The sequence below is a fragment of the Paroedura picta genome, chromosome 1, assembly GCF_049243985.1.
Source record: "Paroedura picta isolate Pp20150507F chromosome 1, Ppicta_v3.0, whole genome shotgun sequence".
Classification (NCBI taxonomy): domain Eukaryota; kingdom Metazoa; phylum Chordata; class Lepidosauria; order Squamata; family Gekkonidae; genus Paroedura; species Paroedura picta.
In genome coordinates this window covers 59,331,956-59,353,203 of record NC_135369.1, presented here as the reverse complement: position 1 = coordinate 59,353,203, position 21,248 = coordinate 59,331,956, and the positions used below count along the sequence as shown (strand labels likewise).

General features: G+C 41.9%; 1 protein-coding gene across 1 annotated transcript in view; it reads right to left on the bottom strand.

Annotated features, from left to right (window-relative positions):
* IARS2 (isoleucyl-tRNA synthetase 2, mitochondrial) overlaps positions 1 to 21,248 on the bottom strand; it is a 44,770-nt gene that overhangs the window by 1,164 nt on the left and 22,358 nt on the right. Inside the window, exons 13-21 of the mRNA XM_077339817.1 lie at positions 16,783 to 16,885; positions 15,861 to 15,954; positions 10,750 to 10,858; positions 10,523 to 10,625; positions 7,567 to 7,692; positions 6,568 to 6,699; positions 5,015 to 5,121; positions 2,961 to 3,106; positions 605 to 795 (exon numbers count right to left, since the gene is read on the bottom strand). Coding sequence (XP_077195932.1) covers positions 605 to 795; positions 2,961 to 3,106; positions 5,015 to 5,121; positions 6,568 to 6,699; positions 7,567 to 7,692; positions 10,523 to 10,625; positions 10,750 to 10,858; positions 15,861 to 15,954; positions 16,783 to 16,885 — 1,111 coding nt within the window. The remainder of the gene's footprint in view (positions 1 to 604; positions 796 to 2,960; positions 3,107 to 5,014; positions 5,122 to 6,567; positions 6,700 to 7,566; positions 7,693 to 10,522; positions 10,626 to 10,749; positions 10,859 to 15,860; positions 15,955 to 16,782; positions 16,886 to 21,248) is intronic.

Below are 21,248 nucleotides of genomic sequence, written 5' to 3'. Positions count from 1 at the left end.
CAGTGCGGTACAGAGATGGGGGGAAAGCCAGCTTGATATAGTGGTTAAGAACGGTGGCCTCTAATCTGGGGAACTGGGTTTGATTCCCCACACTTCCACATGCAACCAGCTGGGTGACCTTGGGCCAGTCAGTTCTCTCAGCCCCACCTACCTCACAGGGTGCCTGTTGTGGAGAGGAAAGGAAAGCAATTGTAAGGTGCTTTGAGACTCCTTCAGGTAGTGAAAAACAGAGTATAAAAACCAACTCTTCTTCATTACAAATTACAATGGCGAGGCTGGCAAACACTCTGAACCATGAGCTATCTTTGGGGAACTCAGTGTGGCCTCATGTGCTGGGAAGGTATGTTTTGTTGTACCCGGGATCTGTTCACTGTGTCAGTCCTACTGGCACAAGAGCCAGGAAGGGCTCTTTGTGCCCCTGTGAAGTGGTGTAGACATGATAAGTGTGCGCTGAGAAGGTGAACTGGACAAAATCACCTCTTCCCTCCTTGTGCTGGTTGACAATCTAACAGGGTTGCCCTTTCTTAATTAGGAACATTCAAGGCATCAGCCATAGCTGGAGTTCAGATTTCCCAGGGATGCTGGTGATGATTTTCAGACTTACCTCCATTAATTCAAAGAGCAAGCCAGGCTCTATTACCAGGATCACCTGATGTTCCAGAGCATTTTTGCCTGGGATAGAACCAAGGAAGGCATCTCTCATTGCACAGGCTCCTTCTACTGCTTCCTCGAGACCTGGCTTTTTCCATACAGGACTTGTGTTCATCCATCCAGAACGAAACACACTATCAAACTCTTGCAAAGGAAAGGAAGGGGGACGGGGAGTTAACACCAGAGGTTCATAGAATCATAGAATCATAGAGTTGGAAGGGGCCATACAGGCCATCTAGTCCAACCCCCTGCTCAAGAGCCAGTTTGGTGTAGTGGTTAGGAGTGCGGACTTCTAATCTGGCATGCCGGGTTCGATTCTGCACTCCCCCACATGCAGCCAGCTGGGTGACCTTGGGCTCGCCACAGCACTGATAAAGCTGTTCTGACCCAGCAACGATATCAGGGCTCTCTCAGCCTCACCCACCCCACAGGGTGTCTGTTGTGGGGAGAGGAATGGGAAGGCGACTGTAAGCCGCTTAGAGCCTCCTTCGGGTAGGGAAAAGGGGCATATAAGAACCAACTCTTCTTCTTCTTCAATGCAGGATCGGCCCTAAGCATCCTAAAGCATCCAAGAAAAGTGTGCATCCAACCTTTGCTTGAAAACTGCCAGTGAGGGGGAGCTCACCACCTCCTTAGGCAGCCTATTCCACTGCTGAACTACTCTGACTGTGAAAATCTTTTCCTGATATCTAGCCTATATTGTTGTACTTGAAGTTTAAACCCATTACTGCGTGTCCTTTCCTCTGCAGCCAACAGAAACAGCATCCTGCCCTCCTCCAAATGACAACCTTTCAAATACTTAAAGAGGGCTATCATGTCCCCTCTCAATCTCCTTTTCTCCAGGTTCTATAACAACTTTCAAATTCTTGCTGCAGCAAACTTTGAGAGTATAAACTTTTAAGATTTAACAATTTTTTAAAGCTACTTTAACAGACTGGCAAACTCCATTTTGTCTGTAGTCTAAGCACAACCCCTGTTTTGAGGATTAGCAACCTACCCACTGACTGATCTAAAAATGTAAAACTTCCTTTTTCCAAGCAGAAGCAGCCAATCCCGGGATATGCTAATTATCTACCTATCCATCCAGTCCTTCCACAAACCTCAAGGCAGTTTACACGGAAATAGAACACATGGCTCTTAAAAGGTTCCCTGAAGAACTGTCCTTTTTCACATAGACTGTTCCACTGGTGTGTGAAACTGCCAGTATTGTTCTTGCATCTGGAGTTTCTCGGGTATTTCACTCACAAGGTATCTGATTGTGGGCTTCCTCCCATCTAATTGGCTATTTGGTTAGTTCCCTTATTAAATTAAGAGCTTCAGCCCACATGCAAGAAGCCTGCTGTTTAATTGTGAGGAAAGTAAAGTTGGTTCCTCCCTGACAGATTTTAAGAACACCTCAGATATGTCCTGCCAATGCTTACTGCTTTATTCTGAGGAAGCACATGCCCAACTCCACTTTGAACAATGTTTCAAACACAGAGGGTCTAAAATGGAATTAGATTTTGTGAGACCCCATTAGGTTACACCAGGCTTTCTCAATCAGAAGCGATGGGAAGGGGAAGGGCCCTGGATGAGCAGGAATACTATTATGTTTCCCAACCATATTCTGCAGTGTGATGTCACTCCAGGGGCTTCTCAAAGCCTGAAGGTTTCTCGAAACCCCTTTCACAGAGTTTCGATAACCCCTTTCACGGAGTTTCTCGAAGCCTGAAGGCTTCCTGGGGCTTCTCGAAACCCCTTTCATGGGTTTCACAATGGTAAAAAAGTTGAGAAAGGCTGGGCTAGACAATGAAATTTGTGTGTTTATTTTTTATAATCCTTTTCTATTTTTAGAAGAAGTTTTTTTGTATATTACTTGTTATTCTCATTTCCTGCTATCATTAAGTTTTTACTTTTTAACTTTTAAATCGGTGCACTTGTACTCCACCTGACCCACATCATGCTTTGGTCACATGTACTAGGTAGTTCCTCAGATAATTATGAGGTTTTTTTTGTAGCAAGCAACTGAAGAGATACAATCAGTGGCCGAATGACAGCTTTGATTTGTACAGCTGCCTTTGGTTGGAATGGTCCAAAAGGACTCTGCACCTGCCTAGCAGCATGGGTCTTTACACCTAGGATGCCAGGTGCTTATTGCGTTTGGCCTACAAAATGTACACTTAAGCAGGCTAGCGGACAGTTCCAGCTCAGTAGCCTTTGTTTAGCCAATTTTAACTTCCCTTACCCAAATGCAAGAGTGTGTTGGGAGAACCACCACTTGATGGGCTCTAGAAGCTGAGTTTTATTTAATGATTGCACATGCATCTTACCTTTCCTATAGGGAAGGTACTGGAACACTTCCTCAGCTAGATGTGGAAGGACTGGCGCAAACGAACGAACCAATGTGTCCAAGACCTCTGCTAAGGCTGTTTGACAGGAACGGCGTTTAGGATCTTTTTCTTCTTCACAATAAAGTCTGAAATAAAATGGAGAGATGTGGTACTTGAAAGTTTTTAATTTCACCCTGGATGCAATTTTAAAGGATGACACAACACATTTATATCTAGGTTCAGGTGGGCAGCCATGATGTTCTGAAGCAGCAGAACAAAGTCCAGTGGTGCCTTTACGACCAACAAAGTCTTATTCAAGGTATTAGCTTTCATCTGCAGATGCACCTTGTCAGATACAGTGAAACAATATCTTCAGCTGTAGAGAAAGGAAGAAGGGTGCTAATTGCAAGGAGGGGCTAACTGGGATCAAAATACATAAACAATGGATTGATAATAGCTGAGAGTGGATTAAGGCAGCAATTAGAAACTGAATGGCCATAAATCAGCATACAAATGTGGGGTTTGAGTCCAGTGGCAGCCCCACTTTGGGTATCAGCAGGAACAAATAAACTTGGCATATGAGGTGCATGCCCCTTAAGTTACATTGAAACAGGTTTCCTTAAATGTAGGTAGGGGGGTTAGTTGCCGGGAGGGAGTAATGTGCCCTGTAAAAAATACAGCTGAAATTGGAATGGTATGCACATTTGGGCATACCAAATTCATATTGACAAAGTATGCATGTACATGAGAGCGCCTACCTTAAATTAAAGAAATAAACAAACAAACACCCTCCCTGTGTAGCTCAGGGTGGGTAACAACAGGGTTATATAGTTTACATGGAATAAAATGTCGTCGGTGGTTAAGAGAGCCAGAGGATACAAACTTTGTTCTTCTATTCATATTTAGATATCCAGCCTTTGAATCACTGATTGGTTCAAAATTGCTTCAAAATTGAGAAAGGAGTTCGGCAAGGCTGTATATTCGCCTTCCATATTTAACTTGTATACGGAGCACATCATGAGAAAGGCGGGATTAGAGGAGTCACAAATTGGGATTAAAATTTCAGGGAGAAATATCAGCAACCTCAGATATGCAGATGATACCACTCTAATGGCAGAAAGTGAAGAGGAACTAAAGAGCCTGTTGATGTGGGTGAAGGAGGAGAGTGCAAAAGTTGGCTTGAAACTCAACATCAAGAAAACAAAGATCATAGCAGCCGGCCCTCTCAATTCCTGGCAAATAGATGGAGAACAAATGGAGGTAGTGACAGATTTTATATTGGAAATATAATAATTATATATTATATACAATCCTTCTGTCCCCCTGTCAAAACATCCCCTCTCTGATACAGACTAGGTGCCTTTGCTTAAGGAGCTCCAAGTTCTCATGGCAGTGAGCTCACCTGGCAGCCACGTGATCCAAGGTGGCCACTCATCTCTTCTCCTCATCAGAGCAACCTCCTACTTTGATGGTCAGCAGGTAAAAATAAAGCCCCCCTTTCCAATGGTCAGCAACAGATATACTTTCCTATCCCCTCCTGCTCGTATTGTCCTGCTGGCAACAAGAAGTCCCAGCCCCCTTTACAGGAAGCTCTTTTGTTTCCCCAGGGGAATTTGGGAAGAAGAAATCCCCCATTGAGATACCTGTTTCCTGGCTAGGCCAATCAGCATTTGAAAGGAGATGAATAAGTAATTAATGTCATGTCTGCCCTCTCTCCACAGCACATAGGGGAAAAAAAACTTTTTTGAAATAGCTACAAAGGGGGTGTTGTGCATTTCATCACACAACCTCCTCCAGAACAGTGGTTTTGAATAAAAATGTATTACTGGAGATATTCATACTAAACAAAAGAAAGAAAGCAATCAGGGAGAAGGTAATGCTGGAATGGTCAGAGAAATTTATGCAAACCAATAATGATGACAGCCCAGTATGCAAACTACTTGTGTTTCTACACTCCAAAAAAAGCAGAAATGAAAGCACGTTTTAGTATAACTGGAAGATGAGAAAAACAAGTTTCTTTAACACAGTAATAACGGAGTGTTACTTATACCAACCTGTCCTTGACTATACTGAAGTAAAAACTGGAGATCTCTCTTGAATGGAAGGCCTGCAGTAATCGAATGACTTTGCCATAGTCATATTCCTTATATGCATTTGTAACCTGGGAAACAAAATGCAAAGTTACATAGCTGTAAAAAGATGAAAATGATAAATTGTTAGAACAAGAGTCGCCTGAAATCACATCAAGAAACAACTATTTTTCTACAAATGTCCATTAACCAAGTGAGCCATACTGCAACCCATAGTCTCTTATAGTTATGATGGATGCCACTAAGATTAAATCTTCGTAAGAAAACAAAAAAACATTCAGCAAGGTCAGAAAAGTTTGCACTGCCCTGGATTATGAATTCCTTTCCAGTTCAAACTATGATGCTACCAAGTTCAATCACAGATATCTATCGTTAGAAAAAAAAAAGGTCAGATAGTAGGTGATGAGAAAGACCTCTACCTGAGATTCTGGACAGCTTCTGTTTACTGGCCTTCAACCCAAACCACTGCAGTCTCCAGCCACCTGCTCAGAATGTCCACCTTACTGAAATCTCCTGGAAAGGAATTTGTCTGCTACCAGCATATTGATACCTTTCCAAATACTCAGGCAACCTAGAATCATAGAGTTGGAAGGGGCCATGCAGGCCATCCTGTCCAACCTGCTCAAGGCTGGGTCACCCTAAAGCATCCTTGATAAGCATTTCTCCAGCCGCTGCTTAATATCACCAGTGAGGAGGAGCTCACTACTTCCTTAGGCAGATAATTTCATTGTTGAACTACTCTGACTGTGAACATTTTTTCTCCTGATATCTATTTGGTACTGTTTGAAAAGTAGTTTAAACCCATTACTGCAGGTCCTGTCCTCTGCTACCAACAGGGACCGCTCCTGCCCTCCTCTGAGTGACAACCTTTCTACTGTTGTGAGCCACCCCGAGATGCCAGGTGTGATAGGGGTGGTCTAGAAAGGTAACAATAAAACATAAAAATAAATAAATAAAGAGAGCAATCATGTCCCCTCCCATCCTCCTCTTCTCTAGGCTGAATATTCCCAAGTCCCTCAGCCTTTCCTCATAGGTCTTGGTCCCCAGATCATCCTCATCATTTTCCTCTGCTCCCTCTCAGTTTTATCCACATCCTTTTTGAAGTGAGGCCTCCAGAACTGCACACAGTTCTCCAGCTGCCACCTGACCAATGTGGTACACAGAAGGACTATGACATCTTGTGATTTTGATGCGATACCTCTGTTGATACAGCCCAAGACTGCATTTGCCTTCTTTACCGTCACATCACACTGCTCATATTTAGCTTACAGTCCACAAGTACCCCAAAATCTTGTTGACACACACTGTTATCCAGAAGTAGCAGGGTCATGTAGATATTAAAATAAATGTCAGCCTACAACCATACCCATATTTTTAATAAAATGCAACAAGCCAAAAAGTAATAATCTGAGGTCACTTCAAAGTAATGCCTCTTGCCAGCTGATTGTTCAATGACCTCTCAAGCTCACACCTTGACACCACCATCACCTAGGAATTCCACCAAGTTCTCTGCTTACCTTGTTTGCATAGCCCTGCAGCAAATGGAGCATATACTGGTCTATTACATACATCTCTGCAGTGGGGACTGCATCTGTCTCAGGATTGAAGTCAGCCAGGTTGCCCAACAGAAACCGGATTGTATTCCGAAGCTGTCAACAAACCATTCAATAATAGGTGTTAAATGAAAAAGCATTCCACAAAGTCCAGGACTATGCAGTAGGATTTACATTCAAGACAGCCAAAGCAATTTCTAAATTTCATACTTCCTCTTTGAGGCTCAAAGAGTCAATTCATACTGCTGGAAGACACCTACAGAAGCCCCCTAATCCCTGTGCACATCAGGATTGGGCCCAGTAGTTGCTACATGGTTTCCAGATGTTTTTGGTTCTTCTGTCCTCAAACTCCAAGTGAAGCTTTGGGTATGTGTACTACAGCATCAAATACGAGGGATGACTGCTTTGGCTTGTGTGAAGGCCAGCATGGAGATTGTTGCCCAAAAGAAACAGCCCTCACCCTTGTTTTCTCCTGAAGTGCTAAGACAGGCTCCATAGATGAGGCAGTATCATTATGCTAATAGTTTCCCTGCCCTGAAAGTGGCAGAATGGCAACATGCAGCATGATGAAATCACAAGCTGGGAAGAGAAGGTGATGCCGAGGGACTTTGATAGCAGCCCTACATTTTTCATTCAAATCCCAGTGTGAACCACGAGGCAGACATTTGGCAAACCAACAAAAGATAGCATGAACAAGCAGCAGAAGACAAAACATACTAGAAAAGATTCTGTTTTCTCCTGACATCAAAATTGCAAGCCAGGCATGCACTAGCATTAAGATTCAAGGGGGGGGGAAGCCTTTTAATAGGCAAGATTAGAATCCATCCTTTCCAGTTATGCACTCCAGACTTCTACTTATGAACTTTCAAGGATGCACTCCAAAAGATACCTTTTTAATGCTGAAATTGATTTTAGTTAAGTTTCTAGAATGGATTCTAGTCATCATGAAGTTTTGCTTCCTACCCTGTTGATGTCATCTCGTGCCGTGTTAAGAATTGCTGGTCCAATCAGTACTTCTGTAAATACATTCGACTCAGCCACCCACCAGCGTAGAATATCAGCACCGTATGGAGGGTCCGTTCTGTGATCCTGTGTAGTGATGAGAGGTAGCGCTCTTTTAGTGCTCTAAAACTGCCCACTGAAGGCCAGGACAAGGACTATAAAACTCTCATAATAACGCAATTTTAAGTTGTCTCCTAAAATGGCAAAAAATGCATCCCTTCAAATATATCACAATTATATCTAATCCTAAACATGACCCCATATGTGGATGTTTAAATCCAGAGATGGGACTACAGGCAGCCCAGACAGATCTTTCTACAAACCTGAAAGAAGCCTGAGGTTTGCAGAAAAACCAAACACCATTTTTGAAGGTGGGTGTTAAAACCCCCACCAAGTGATAGAAGCAGCTTTAAGAAACAAAGACCCTTAGTGGCAATTGCTAGCCAACTGCATCAGTATCTCCAGCTTTTAAGCTTGGCTTCTAAAGGCAAAGGGGACAGGCAACACCCTTTCCAGGACTGTTTTGGCCTGATAGATAGAGGCTTCATTGGGGCTTGCCCTGGCAGCAACCACCAGGCTACTTGATGCCATGACCAGCATGAGTCACCTACGCCTGACTTGTTTCAACAGCAGCCATACTACAATAGCAGGTTATAGTTTCAGACAAGGATATGGGAGAGCCAGATTCAAATGCCCACTCTGTTGTGGGAGCTCACTAAGTGATCTTAGGCCAGTAATGCAGTATCAACCTTGCCTACTTCACAGGGTGGTTGTGACCACAAAATGGAGAACAGAAAGCTTGTTTAGTTTCCCACTGGGGAGAAAGGTGTGGTATATTGGAAGTAAATAAATCTAGCTGAAGATGGGGAGCAGATAAAAGGTAGATTATTTGGTAAGTGGGGAAGGGCAAAAGGAAGCTGGGAAAAGTGAGAATATTGGTGTTGCCAGGAGGAGGGCAAGAAGAACTAGTGTGGGGAGGGGGATACAGGGGAAAGGACTTTTAGGGGGCACAAATTCTGCACTGTGCAACTGGACCCGAGCTAGCTGGCACCATGCAACTGGGCCAGACTTTTCCTGGGGAATGGCTGCCAGGGGGTGGGAAAGGGAGGCAGCTGAAGGATCAACTAAAAGTTGGCTGGCTGGTGAGTGGGAAGGAGGGAAGGAAGCAGGAAAAGGGGAGAGGCTATGGGGGCTGTCAGGGAAGGGGAAAAGGAAACAGTGGAGGAGGGGAAATGAGATGCCCAAGCCCTTGTGGGGCCTCCACTTATAAATGACTAATTGTTACAAAACCTTATGAAAAGATTATATTAATTATCCAGTCCCTAGAGAACATGAATAGGTCCTACCAAAAGATTCCACTAATGACAGCACTTCCCTGCAGCAGAAAAGGTCTTCTGTCTATGAAAGAGGCTCCTTGTGCAGGGGGGGTGTACCAGCATTAGCAGAACACTTTGGTGGAATCTGACCAGTTAAAGTACAATGGCAGTGACACAAAAGACCTGCACATTATTTGAAGTTTTATTTGGATATATCATAGACGTTATTCATTTATATTTATTTATTATATTTATACACTGCCCTCCCCTAAGGCTCAGGGCGGTTTACATAAAACAGGGAACAATACAGATAACTCAGTAATTGTAACAGTAATAATACAGTGGTAACAATAGACAATATAATAGAACAGTAGAACATCATCAACTAAAGCATACTGATGGCCCTGTGGGTTGGATGAATCGGTAGTGGTTCCTATAGGAGGGAGGCTCTGGAGGCCAATGGGAAGTGATTGGTTCAGGTCGACTTCAACCCAATGCCTGGCGGAGGAGCTCCCTTTTGCAGGCCCTGTGGAACTGTTTTAAGTTCCGTAAGGGCCCTGATCTCCTCTGGGAGCTCATTCGACCAGGTGGGGGCCAGGATGAAGAAAGCTCTGGCACTGGTTGAGGTCAAGCGAACTTCCCTGGGACCAGAGATCACCAGAAAGTTGGAAGTAGAGGAGCTCTTTGAGGGGTCTAGGCAGAAAGGTGATATCTCAGGTACACTGGGCCCAGACTGCGTATGGCCACTCCTGGTGGAGTGGGCCACTGATAGCTGCACTCTGTCCAGGTTGGGTAGGCGTGCTTCCTCGCCTTGGGCCCTTCCTGCTCAGCCACAGGACATCCATCTTTGAATGGTTGAGCTTCAGACAACTCTGTTTGACCCACCTTGTCACTGCTTCCAGGCAGCTGGCTAATGTTTCTGGGGGAGAGTCAGGAGGAAGAGTTGGATATCATCAGCATATTGGTGACAACCCAGTCCAAATCTCCGCACCAGTTGAGCAAGAGGGCGCATAAATATATTGAAAAGAATTGGAGAGAGAACTGTCCATTGAGGGCCTCCACATAACAGGTGGTGATGGCTTGATGAACTCTCTCCTAGGGCTACCCTCTGTCTGCGACCCTGGAGAATGGAGATCAGCCACTGAAGTGATATCCCTCTGATCCTGGCATTGGCGAGGTGATGAGCTAACACAGTTCATGATTGACTGTGTCAAATGCTGCTGATAGGTCTAATAATATAAGCAGCGCCGACCTACTCTGGTCCAACTGGCGACAGAGGTCGTCCAACAGGGCAACTAGTGCATGGCTAGGCCGTCAGGGCAACCCCATGGCTAGGCCGGAAACCTGGCTGGGATGGGTATAAGACTGAAGCTTCTTCCAAGTATGCTGACAGTTGGTTTTCAACAGCTCTTTGGAATGTATATAGCCTTTCAAGCAATTATTCTGTCAGTGACAAACTGGGGGTAGGCTGTACTGAGAAGCTGCCTTTGAGGCAATAATTCGTGGTAACCAACTGATATTTGTGGCACTTCTCATTGTCATATTTCAGGGACTGATGGATGATGGTTTTGGACTTGGACCACAGCTATGTAGTTACTTACATTGCCTCCATTGATGACCACATCAGGGTCTATGACGTTTCCAATTGATTTTGACATCTTTTCTCCTTTTTCACCAAGAGTAAATCCATGAACCACAAGAGTCCTAAAACAAAGAGCTCCAAACATGTAATTTTTCATAACGGATTCAGTATAAAATTTTGTACTGCTGTTGTTGCCCAAGGTTAATTGTTTCCCATTCATGTTCTGCTCCAGCAACAATGACTTACTTGTAAGGTGCTTTTTTCCGGGTTGCCACACTAGTCAAGAGAGAGGACTGAAACCAGCCTCCTAGCTGGTCTTTTCCTTCCAAGTATAGATCAGCCCTTCCACCTACATCTGAAGACACACAGAAGTGGGCCATTTTAAAACCAGATCTTTAAATTGCTAGTTGGCCATCATAGCAACTTCTTGTACTTCTGCTTCAATCCTGAATTATTATTTTAAAAGCCTCATTATCAAAGTTTGGCAAAATTTACAGAATCTGTTTGGTATAATGATCTCAATACACATCGTGAATAAAATGACAAATTTGACTATTTTAAGGGATTTATATTTTAGATTTTCTTAGAAGTGTTTAGAATTTAGGGTGGCAGTGAATAAACAACCCATGCTTCCTATGAAGATGAGAGAATGGTCCTTTAAAAAAAACCCAGTTGCTTCTTTTTACAGATATCCCTTTTAAGTCTATTTATATAACCTCTGGTTATTTAACATTAATTTTTTATATTTACATCCAGCTGTAACAAGTACAATGTGACAGTGGTTTCCAAAAGAGACCGACCACATCCCATAATGAACATGACATTTTCTACTAAGCTCCCAATAATGGTTAATGTGAAGCATCACAACTTGCCAAAATGTATTTATGTGACGTTAACAAATTTCAACTCAATATTAAGTAAAAAGAGATAACCAAGATGACAGATTTCCAATTTAGACAGCTGGATGGCAACTGTCAGTTTAAGCCGCCCTGAAAGCTTGCAGCCTGGCACTGAAAACAAACATCTACCTATTCCACAGGCCTCTTTTTGTGCATATCCTAGCTTACTACTAGTTCAGTGATATATGAATGCATCCTGTGACCCAAGAAGTAAATATTATATTATGAGATCCAAGGTTTGTTTATTTATATTTTGATTTTTATACTGCTCCTTTTGAGCAAGTCACCTAGGAGCAGTGTACAACATTTATTATCCTAAAATGATCATCTTGCCTTCCATCAATGCGGATCTCTAAAACAGCTGGCAGTATGAAAGCAGCAAAAATTTAAAACCGTGAAACACAAAGATACAATAATTGCTTTAGAGAAACATCAAGTGAGCCATTGTCAACCAAACCAACTTTGGCCGTCATTGAAAGATTGCCAGGTTGTCAAAACAGGAGAGTAAGTGCCAACATCTGGCAGCTGCCTCAGAGAAGGCCCTAAAAACATAATTATGTTTTGTGGGAGACCTTAGCTCTTCACTTCACAGGTTTGTGCATCCGTTCTCATTATGGAACTGCTCTGACACTGAAGGGCATGTGCAGACACTGAAAATGGGAAAGCAAAAAGTGCACAAGAGACCTCCTGCAGAGATCTGGATTGGAATCAGGAAGCAGACAATTTCAACCTTTCAAATGAAAAGGGGGGGGGGGAAGCTTTAACTGTATACAAAAAAAAATTGGTCTAGAATTTCAAGGGGGAAGGACTAGCTCTGGCTGGCCAAAATGTCGACATTTGTATGTCTTAGAACCTACTATGCTCAGATCCTATCCTTCCTTTCCATTTGTGTGGCACAGACCGCTATTGCAGAGCAGGCTTCTTTGATGCTTTCTTCTTATGCAAGATATAGTGCCTTGGATAAGCAGAAAGCATCTAAAACCAGAGGATCACACTCTGCAATGCAGGGCTGCACTGTGCAAGAGGAAGAAAAGGGCAGGATCTGAGCCCAAGTTCCTCGCTGTAATTCTCCGTGCAAGAATCAAGGGATGGGGGAGAGGGGGGGGGGAAGAGAGAAGTGCACATGAGAGCATGGCAACACGCCAGGTGGAGGCACAGCTTGGTTTTACTTCTGGTTACAAAAGTGACACTATGAATGCAGCCTGTAAGGCTTTTACAAAAATTACAGCTATTAGGCAATCACAAAGTACATAAGATTGAGTACAATTTCATTACCCTGTTAAAAATAAAATTCAGTGCAAGTCAATTTGTGCTCCATTATCAGCTCCAAACTGTTCAAACACCTTCTTTTCCTGTATTGCAGAAAATGTGCTCTATTCGTCCAATTTATTTCAAAGGGAGAAAAATTCATTTCAGTCGCACACACATTTGATGCAGACAGTTGTGCCCCTCTTCCCTTCCCTTCCCCTCCCCAATAAATTTTTCTAGCAGTAAACATTTCACATGCTTGAAAGGCGCCTAGGAAGCTTTAACTACGGTTATTATTTGCAGTTCAGAGGGCATAGGTCTTTAGGAATTAATGATCCTTCTTCATTTTGAGTTCAGTATCTTTTGATCATAAAGGACTTTAACCTACAGATTAAACACATTGTACATTAATGGAAACCACAATTATCCAGGCCCTTTTCCTGAAAATGCCCTGTCAGCATAAAAGCTCAAACAAGATAGGCTTGCTATAAAACAATCCCATTCACTTAGTTAAACATTAGTAGAAAAGCTCCCTGGGGAATTATCCTGCTGAAGACACATTTCAGAGTGTGCACCAAAGAACTTGGGACACAGCAGTTATCCACTGCCCCATCTTTGACACTTCTTTAAGCACAGGCTTGGCCAAACTCTGCAAGTCGTTTTGCATAAAGGCCATGAAATACAGGCATGAGTTATTCTTTGTTACAGAACACTTAAGCCATCATTAAAGGGCAGTGTCTGTAGGTAGCCCTATGACAGGTACATATGCAGATAAGGAGGACAACCAAGAGGCGAGGGGTCTATGGCACAACGTCCTCGAGGCCTCACTGTGCCAAATGCTAGAGTGGGGTTCATGACCGCCCTGTATGCTTATTCATGGATCTGCTCTGTTCACATCTAAAGTGTGAATGGCTATGGTTTTGCATACCACTTTCCATGACAAACCTTTGACCTTTGCGTGTGAATGGGTAGCTCCATGGCCTCTACTATGCCCTCAAGTTTTCATACAGTTTATATACAATGTGTCTTTTTTGTAGGCATCCTGGGCTCCTGAATTCCCATGGTTTTAAAGCGACATTAACCATTTATTAACCTCCTCCATGTCTTTACCCAGAAGTAAAGCTAGGCCCATGTGGGCGTAGGAATATTTGTGAAGAATTTGAAAATAGACCCTTAACATTTCACCAAGGGAACATCTGCCAGGCATGTACACTGATGGGAACTCACTTCAGCAGATACTGTCAAGCATGACTCCGGCCTCACATCTACTTTGTCTAGACAGAATGTGGTCAAGATCAAGAACCTGAACTGGATGATGTATAGTCTGTGCCTAGTGGCAGGCCAGCTGCAATCTGGGGTCTACAGCTGGCCCACATTATCAACTGAGTCTTCATGCACACTGGGGTCCTCATATGGGACTAGCACTGTTAGCCCTGATCATGTAGATGAGCAAAAATCTTAATTACTGCAGCCATGTGGACAGAGAGTTATTTGCAGCCTTCAACAATGTGATAGAAGTTCTGCAACTGCTTGGAACTTCAAAGGAAGTAGACTAATTGTAAACCTGGCATTTGTTTATGGGCTACGAGTATTTCCCAACTTGGCCACAGATGGCATGCATTTTAAGCAGGTGGTATATAATTTCTGGATCAGTGTGCATTCAAAATACAAATGAGGAAGAGAAAATATAGTGCCAATGTACCACCATGTGATTATGAACCTTAACAGCTAAACCAATCTCAAAGAAGACAAAACAGAAGTGAAGCTTGCTGAAAGAATTCTGCACCAACTTTACAACTGCAAATCAGCTCTGCAAAATTCATTGTCGCTTAACTGAATGGTTTCATGACAAGGTGCAAAGAACCCTTAGATAAACTCACTGTTTGCTGATGATACCATTGGTTCTCTGTGTTGCCAGGAAATAAAAACCTTGGGCCAATATGCTTTACAGTTGTAAGAGATCACTATCAGAGGTTTGTGTATTCCAGGTTTAAAGTTCAAAAGCACTTGATGCCCTGGACAAGTGTCCTACTCAAACAGAATTTACCACGAAAGTTCACTTTCACTATTTGGGAGAACACTGTAAACATGGGTTGCTTTTCCACTGTTGCACTGAAACCACTTCCACAGATATTCAGAGACTTCTCATACTTGAATCACAAAACAGGAATCAGAATGCCCTATTTGACAAATGAGGGACCTAATCTATAAGGACCTTACTATTTGTAAGAAGTCAATCTGTACTTAAGGTACATGTTAATTGGAAGAGAAGCAAGGGGCCATACCACACCCATGGCCCTGTTTACTGTCACTCACATGGCGAGAGACTTAAGGCAATGGCAGCCAGTTTCAGGTGGGCTGGCCACACAGAAGGCTGAGAAGCCAGGTGGCTGCAAGGGCATGAAAGAGTAGGCCCAATCCTCCCCTAGCCAGCCTAAGCATTGCCTGGGTCTGGGCAGGGGGAAGGGGCACCAAGCAAAAACGTGTTGCACCACTCAGCCATCTCACCTGCAACACCCAACATTTCATTAACTTTGAAGCTTTGAACATAAAATGTGATAATATTCATACATGCTAAAAAATAACCTAATTCTTTAACGCTGTCATTAGCTTTATGTTTAAAAAATCATGAGCTTAGATGTATGAACCAATTTCTCTATCCGAAGGAGTCTCAAAGCAGCTTACAATCCCCTTCCCTTTCCTCTCCCCACAACAGACACCCTGTGAGGCAGGTGAGGCTGAGAGAGCCCTGAAATTACTGCTTGGTCGGAACAGCTTTAACAGTGCTGTGGCAAGCCCAAAGTCACCCACATGTGGAATCAAACCTGGCTTGTCAGATCAGAGGTCAGCACTCCTAACCACCACACCAACCTGGCCCTTTATTTAACAAAAGTCATATCCAGCACCAGCCTTCTAAGGTCTCAGGTGACTGCCACAAGAAGAGAGAGGGGGAAAAGGAACCACATAGAATCATAGAGTTTGAAAGGACCTCCAGGATCATCCAGTCCAACCCTCTGCAGAATGCAGGAAATTCACAACTACATAATGGTACATAATGAATAACCTTTTACATGTGTGTTCCACGTTATTGTGTTGCAATGAATTCAGTTATCAGCATAACCTCTCTCATGCCTAGTGAGTAATGTTGCATCCTCTGGTAGTTGCAATAATCCACTGCATGATTTAAGACATTAATAATTTAGAGCTTACCTTCTAAAACATGAGCCCAGGATGTTCCACTGTCAAACCAGATATCTAGGACATCTTGCCCTGGTAAATAATCTTGGGCATTTTGGGTCCCAGCCTGTTCCAGATATAGATAGAAGCATGTCACAAAATCAACAGAATATTCTATTATTTAGATTACTCACGTAGAATATTCTACAATTTAGATGACCCAAGCAAGTGGTGGTGGTGGTGTAGAGAGTCCAAGAACATAAACACACTCTGCCATGAAGCAGAATGCCTTATTTTATATGGCAAAAAGTTCCCTGGCATAGGTTAGCTTCCTAGCTCCAAAAACAATAACCTGTTGGTCCAGAGGTAAAGTTTATATAATTCACCTCAGGTTAGGGTTAGGGTTAATTCACCTCAGGTGAATTATAGGTGGACATAGTGGCTGATGACCCTGTAATTACCGGATGGGAAAAGCTACCAGGTTTGGAGAATAGAATTGCCTAATTAGGGTAAATGAGTGAGGGGAAGTGAGGCTAGGTGTTGATGAAATTATTGGGAAATCCTATTGTCTTAAATTATGCGTCTCACTAGGGTGGAGAGGAGGTTGTAATGGGTCAGCTGTTTCTTCCCACACATCTAAACTCACTCCATGTCCAGACTTTTTTCTGGTTGATATCCACTGTAGTGTAATTTTGGGCCAGGCACTACTTATGATATCTGAAATTATGTTAGAGGAAGAGTGTTTATGATTTTCTATCTATAAACTGCACCTCAATAAGATGAGGAACCTGACTAGTAACAATGGCTGCTGGTGCAATGGATCCAAGCTTCTTTGTCCTTCTGCTCGATTACCCAGGCCAACAACTAGAGATGGGACTTGAACTGGACTAGTGAATTCTGGGTCAAAATTAACATCAGCCACTCTATGGTCTTCACAGAGCACCTCCCAAATTACCTTTGCCAAAACCTCACTGGGAAGAAGCTGCTCAATAGGAAGAGTCCACCAGGCATCGCTGCCATGCTGCTCCACTATTTTAATCACATTCTCAATACTTTCCCTGTGAAAGACATGAAGTAGATTTCAACACGTCAGAAGATTACTATTATCTCTTTTTCAACATAACTCAAGACAAATATAAACGTGAGGCTATGGCTTTATCCCACCACCAGCCTGCACTCAGTGACATTCAGAAAACACTCCCAAAGTCTGGTTATCTTCAGTTACTGCAGTTAGTCGTTACATAGATGCAGAATCTGTAAAGTTATGCCTTTAATGTCAAAACAGTCAAAAGTTTCAAGTTATATATGTTGTGGGTTTATGAATGCTTATGTATTGTGCCAAGAACTTATACTGCCATTTCTCTATTTTCACTGTAGACCCCCTTGAGTTGAAAGGAAGGGTGGTAAACAAATAAAATAAAATGCCCCAATATTTTTTAACTCTCCTTTTTCACCGAGATTCAAGGGAGATTAAAGAATTAAAACAATATAACAACAGTATACAATGTACAACAGTGAATAAAACGGCATTAGATGATATACTAGCAGTACCATACATACCAGCAAAGCAATGGAGTTGGATTGCAAGCAAAAAACAGTGCCTACACAAGAAACAAAGCAACAAACACTGTCTAAAACTCACAGATGTTAAAGAAAAGTTGCAAAACCCTTGCAATGCCTTAAAAGTATACCTATGCAAACCAATATAAACAATATCCGAATCATTCAAAGTTCTTTTCCTTCTGTGCCAGTCCAGTGGCTTCCTACGTTCGGCATCAGCCATGTACCAGGCATAGAAGACAGGAGCTAGGCAAGTTCTACCCAACTGTAACAAGGACCAAGTAAAGACGAGAGCAGATGGTGGTGGAAATGTAGCAGGTGGCTCCTTAGAACACTTGCCATTGAAACCCGTCTTTTTGTAGTTGTTTGTTTTTACACTTGCACTCAGTGTGGCGTTTTGATTTTTTTCATATGCTGCTTGATTTATGGCCTTTTGAAAGCACATTCTAAAAAGCAACCCAGTTTAGAACCTCTTGAGATCTTCTGTCTGAACAGTTCATGGAAAATGCCTTAGGAATTCTTCATTCTAAGCCTTTGGCAGTTTCATTAAAAATTTAAACCCTACCTTTCCTCATGATTCAAGGAGGTCCAGGTTACAATATACCCCTGTCCTGACTCTCCCACAACTAAATATGGGAGAATATAGAAGAGGAATCCCATGGTTGATTGTTCTGGCATACAGTTAGTTTTCTAATGATAGGAAGAGCTGACAATTCAGTCTAAACAGTTACACCTTTCTAAGCCCACTGACTTTCAGTGGACTTTCCAGAGGACTGGAAAAGAGCAAATGTAATACCCCTTAAAAAAAGAAAAGAAAGAATCCTGACATTCAAGAAGAGAAAGCAAGAATCCAGTAGCACCTTAAAGACTAACAAAATTTGTGGCACACCCTTCCATAAATTTTGTTAATCTTTAAGGTGCTTCTGGACTCTTGTTCTTTTCTAATGCTACAGCCAAATTAACACGTCTACTCATCCGGATCAATCACTAGAGGGGATCTGGAAGGTTGCAAAATCCCTTCAACCAACTTATTTCATTTCCAGTAGTATAGGATCCAACACCCAGTTTCTCTCTGCAGAAATATTCACTCGAGCTGTTTAATTACTGGCAAAAGTTTGCACAGGCAAAACTGTGAGGGCTAACAGAGTAACCCATCTGATCTTTCATTGCAAGGTACCCGGAACTGCACTGCATTTCATAGTGGAAATTTGACCATTCCTGAGGTACCTATTCAAGCCTCACAATATGAAGACAGCGACTTCCCAAATTGGTGCAACATTGCCAAGCTTTCATGGGAACCCTAGATTTCATGCTCGCAGATGAAAGCCTGGGAAGGGGACTGCAGCTTCCTTTTGCAACTCAAAAGGATCTCAGTTTGCTTTGCAATCTCATGATTCTTACTTGGGTGTTAAGGGAAACTCTGCAACTGTGTTTTATCTGCCACATTGAGACCACTGTAAGAAGAAGCGTATGAGCCTAACTTTTATTAAGAGAGATACTGAGCCAACATACTGCATCTGATGAAGAGCATTGCAGTTCAGGAAAGCTTTAATAAATCTTTAATAAAGTGCCACATGACCACTTTTTGGCTTTGCTGCAACAAACAAAGGTGGATGGCTCACTAGATACTGGACTTCAGCAGTGCAGATAAATTGATACGAGACTATGATATAACGTCAACATCAGATCCCCTGGGAAACCCAAAGGCCAACAGCATTTTAGTACATATCACGATAAGATATTATCTTCTTTACTATTCTGTCAACTGTTAAAAGCTAATTTAAAAAAAAATGAGGAGTTACATTTAGTTTGGCCATAAGATGCATTGATTAATAGTCTTCCAACAGAATAGACCATCAACATCAGGTGGACATGTTTGGTTTGATACGCAGGGTTGCAAATAAAAACATGCCTATGACAAATAAGAATTTCTTCTAAATGACTATGCAGGAAAGTTGCTATACTTCTATCAAAGGTCTAAGCTGGAAATCACAAGCATAGTTATGTGGCTAGGCAAGATATACAAATGCTACATGATACTAACTTTTGTATATTTATTTACTTGTTTTTACATCTTCAACATTTTCACTTGTGACCTTTCAGATTCATTACTGTAAAGACAAGGTCTGTTTTGGAAAACATTACAAACAGTATCATTTTTGAATAGTTATAATTTATGAATAATTTTCACCTTACAATCTATATTTAAGTCTTAATGCAGAACTGCCCCCGCCCCACCCCCCCATAAATAAAACTATTAGGAATTTTTTTTTAATCTTATTCTGGTAGCATAGTTAAAAGAACAAATGTGATTTCACTGATTTATTTGCTAATCAAGGTGGATCAGGAAATAGCTGTTCTTGTAAAAAAAACTTTAAAAACATCATTTGGGTACCATAGGTACCCATTATTTGACTTTTAAGAAACACATCCTTGCAATATTTCTCAAAACCAGAGTATGTCCCTGTTGAGCTCCTCTTGGAAACCCTCTTTTAAGTTTTATCAATATGATTGCAAAGACCAAGAAGTATCCTTCCCATTTCACCCTGAGGTGAAAGTTCTCTCCACAGTGTACATTCAGTGTGCCAGCCCAACACCTTGCTCAAATAACTACTTATCACTCTACAAACGACAAGCTTCAGTTTGAAAATCATAATTCACAGAGTAAGCAATAAGCAGCCCTGTTGTAAAACTTTGCCCTGTATTCATGTGCCATATCGGATAGAACTTGCGGTACGTGTCACCCCAGCCACAAGAATCCACCAGGCGATACACGCTACCATGACGCCAACCAATCATTTTGAACCCTGATACTGATTACGCCAACTGCTTATTTAGTGGGAAATTAAGCAGCACCAAGAACTTTTCCAGGAGGGAAAAGAAACAGTTGGTTGGTATCGCTTCCTTGTGTACAACCATGAGAAATGCCAGGTAACTTCTTTTTTACTTAAGACATTATTTTATCTTTCTAGAAGATATTGAAAGTAGGGGGATTTTAGATGTTTACAGAATTTAAGGCACAGTTCAGTTACAATAAGTTACTACCTTAGAAGCCTTAGACCACTTAGGATTTGAGATTGGTTCCAACCAGCTTTTTTGCTGATGAAAAAGGGAAGAAGGTTTCCTACTGGATACCCAAAAAAGGCTATGCCATGTTCAAAAATTATAATGCGTGGGGGCTACAGGAAGGATGATAATTGAATGTGAAATATTAAATCAAATACAGTTACGTTTTAGTAAAACCAGACAAAGCAGTAGGTAGACAGATCCTTTAACACTCTTAAATAATAACTGGAGTATTTGGAAAACAATTTAAAAGGGGATTAATGTACATAAGTTGCAAAGTTCTGATTAACTGGGTTTGTAAGCCAACATGTATTTCTCTGATCACTTCATTTCAATAATTAGTTAATATTGTGTAGAAGAAATGGAAAGCCATGGCACAAATGTGCATATTTCTCATTTTTTTAGTTTATTAATTTCTGTTGTACATTACTGTTGCCACTTGTTGAACATTCTGGTCCCTAGCTTTTGACTGCATTAAATTTAAGCAAGATGAATCAAGACAGCTGCTGCTACTTCAATATACAGGAAATATATGGTTCCATTATGGTTCCATAAATGAAGGCTGTGAATCCATTGATACTTTAAAGAAATGTCTTTGTATGGTATAACATCTCAATCCTTAATGCAACCGGTAGTCAATATCAAAGGCATAATTTTTCCATAATAATTTTCATTTATATGGAAGTTTAAAAACTCTTATGATTTGAAGGAGAAATCTCAGTGCCTTAATCACAACACTACTCAAAAAAGAATAAGCCTGCTTCTTGATCTGCATTAACATGTTGTTTCTGTTAA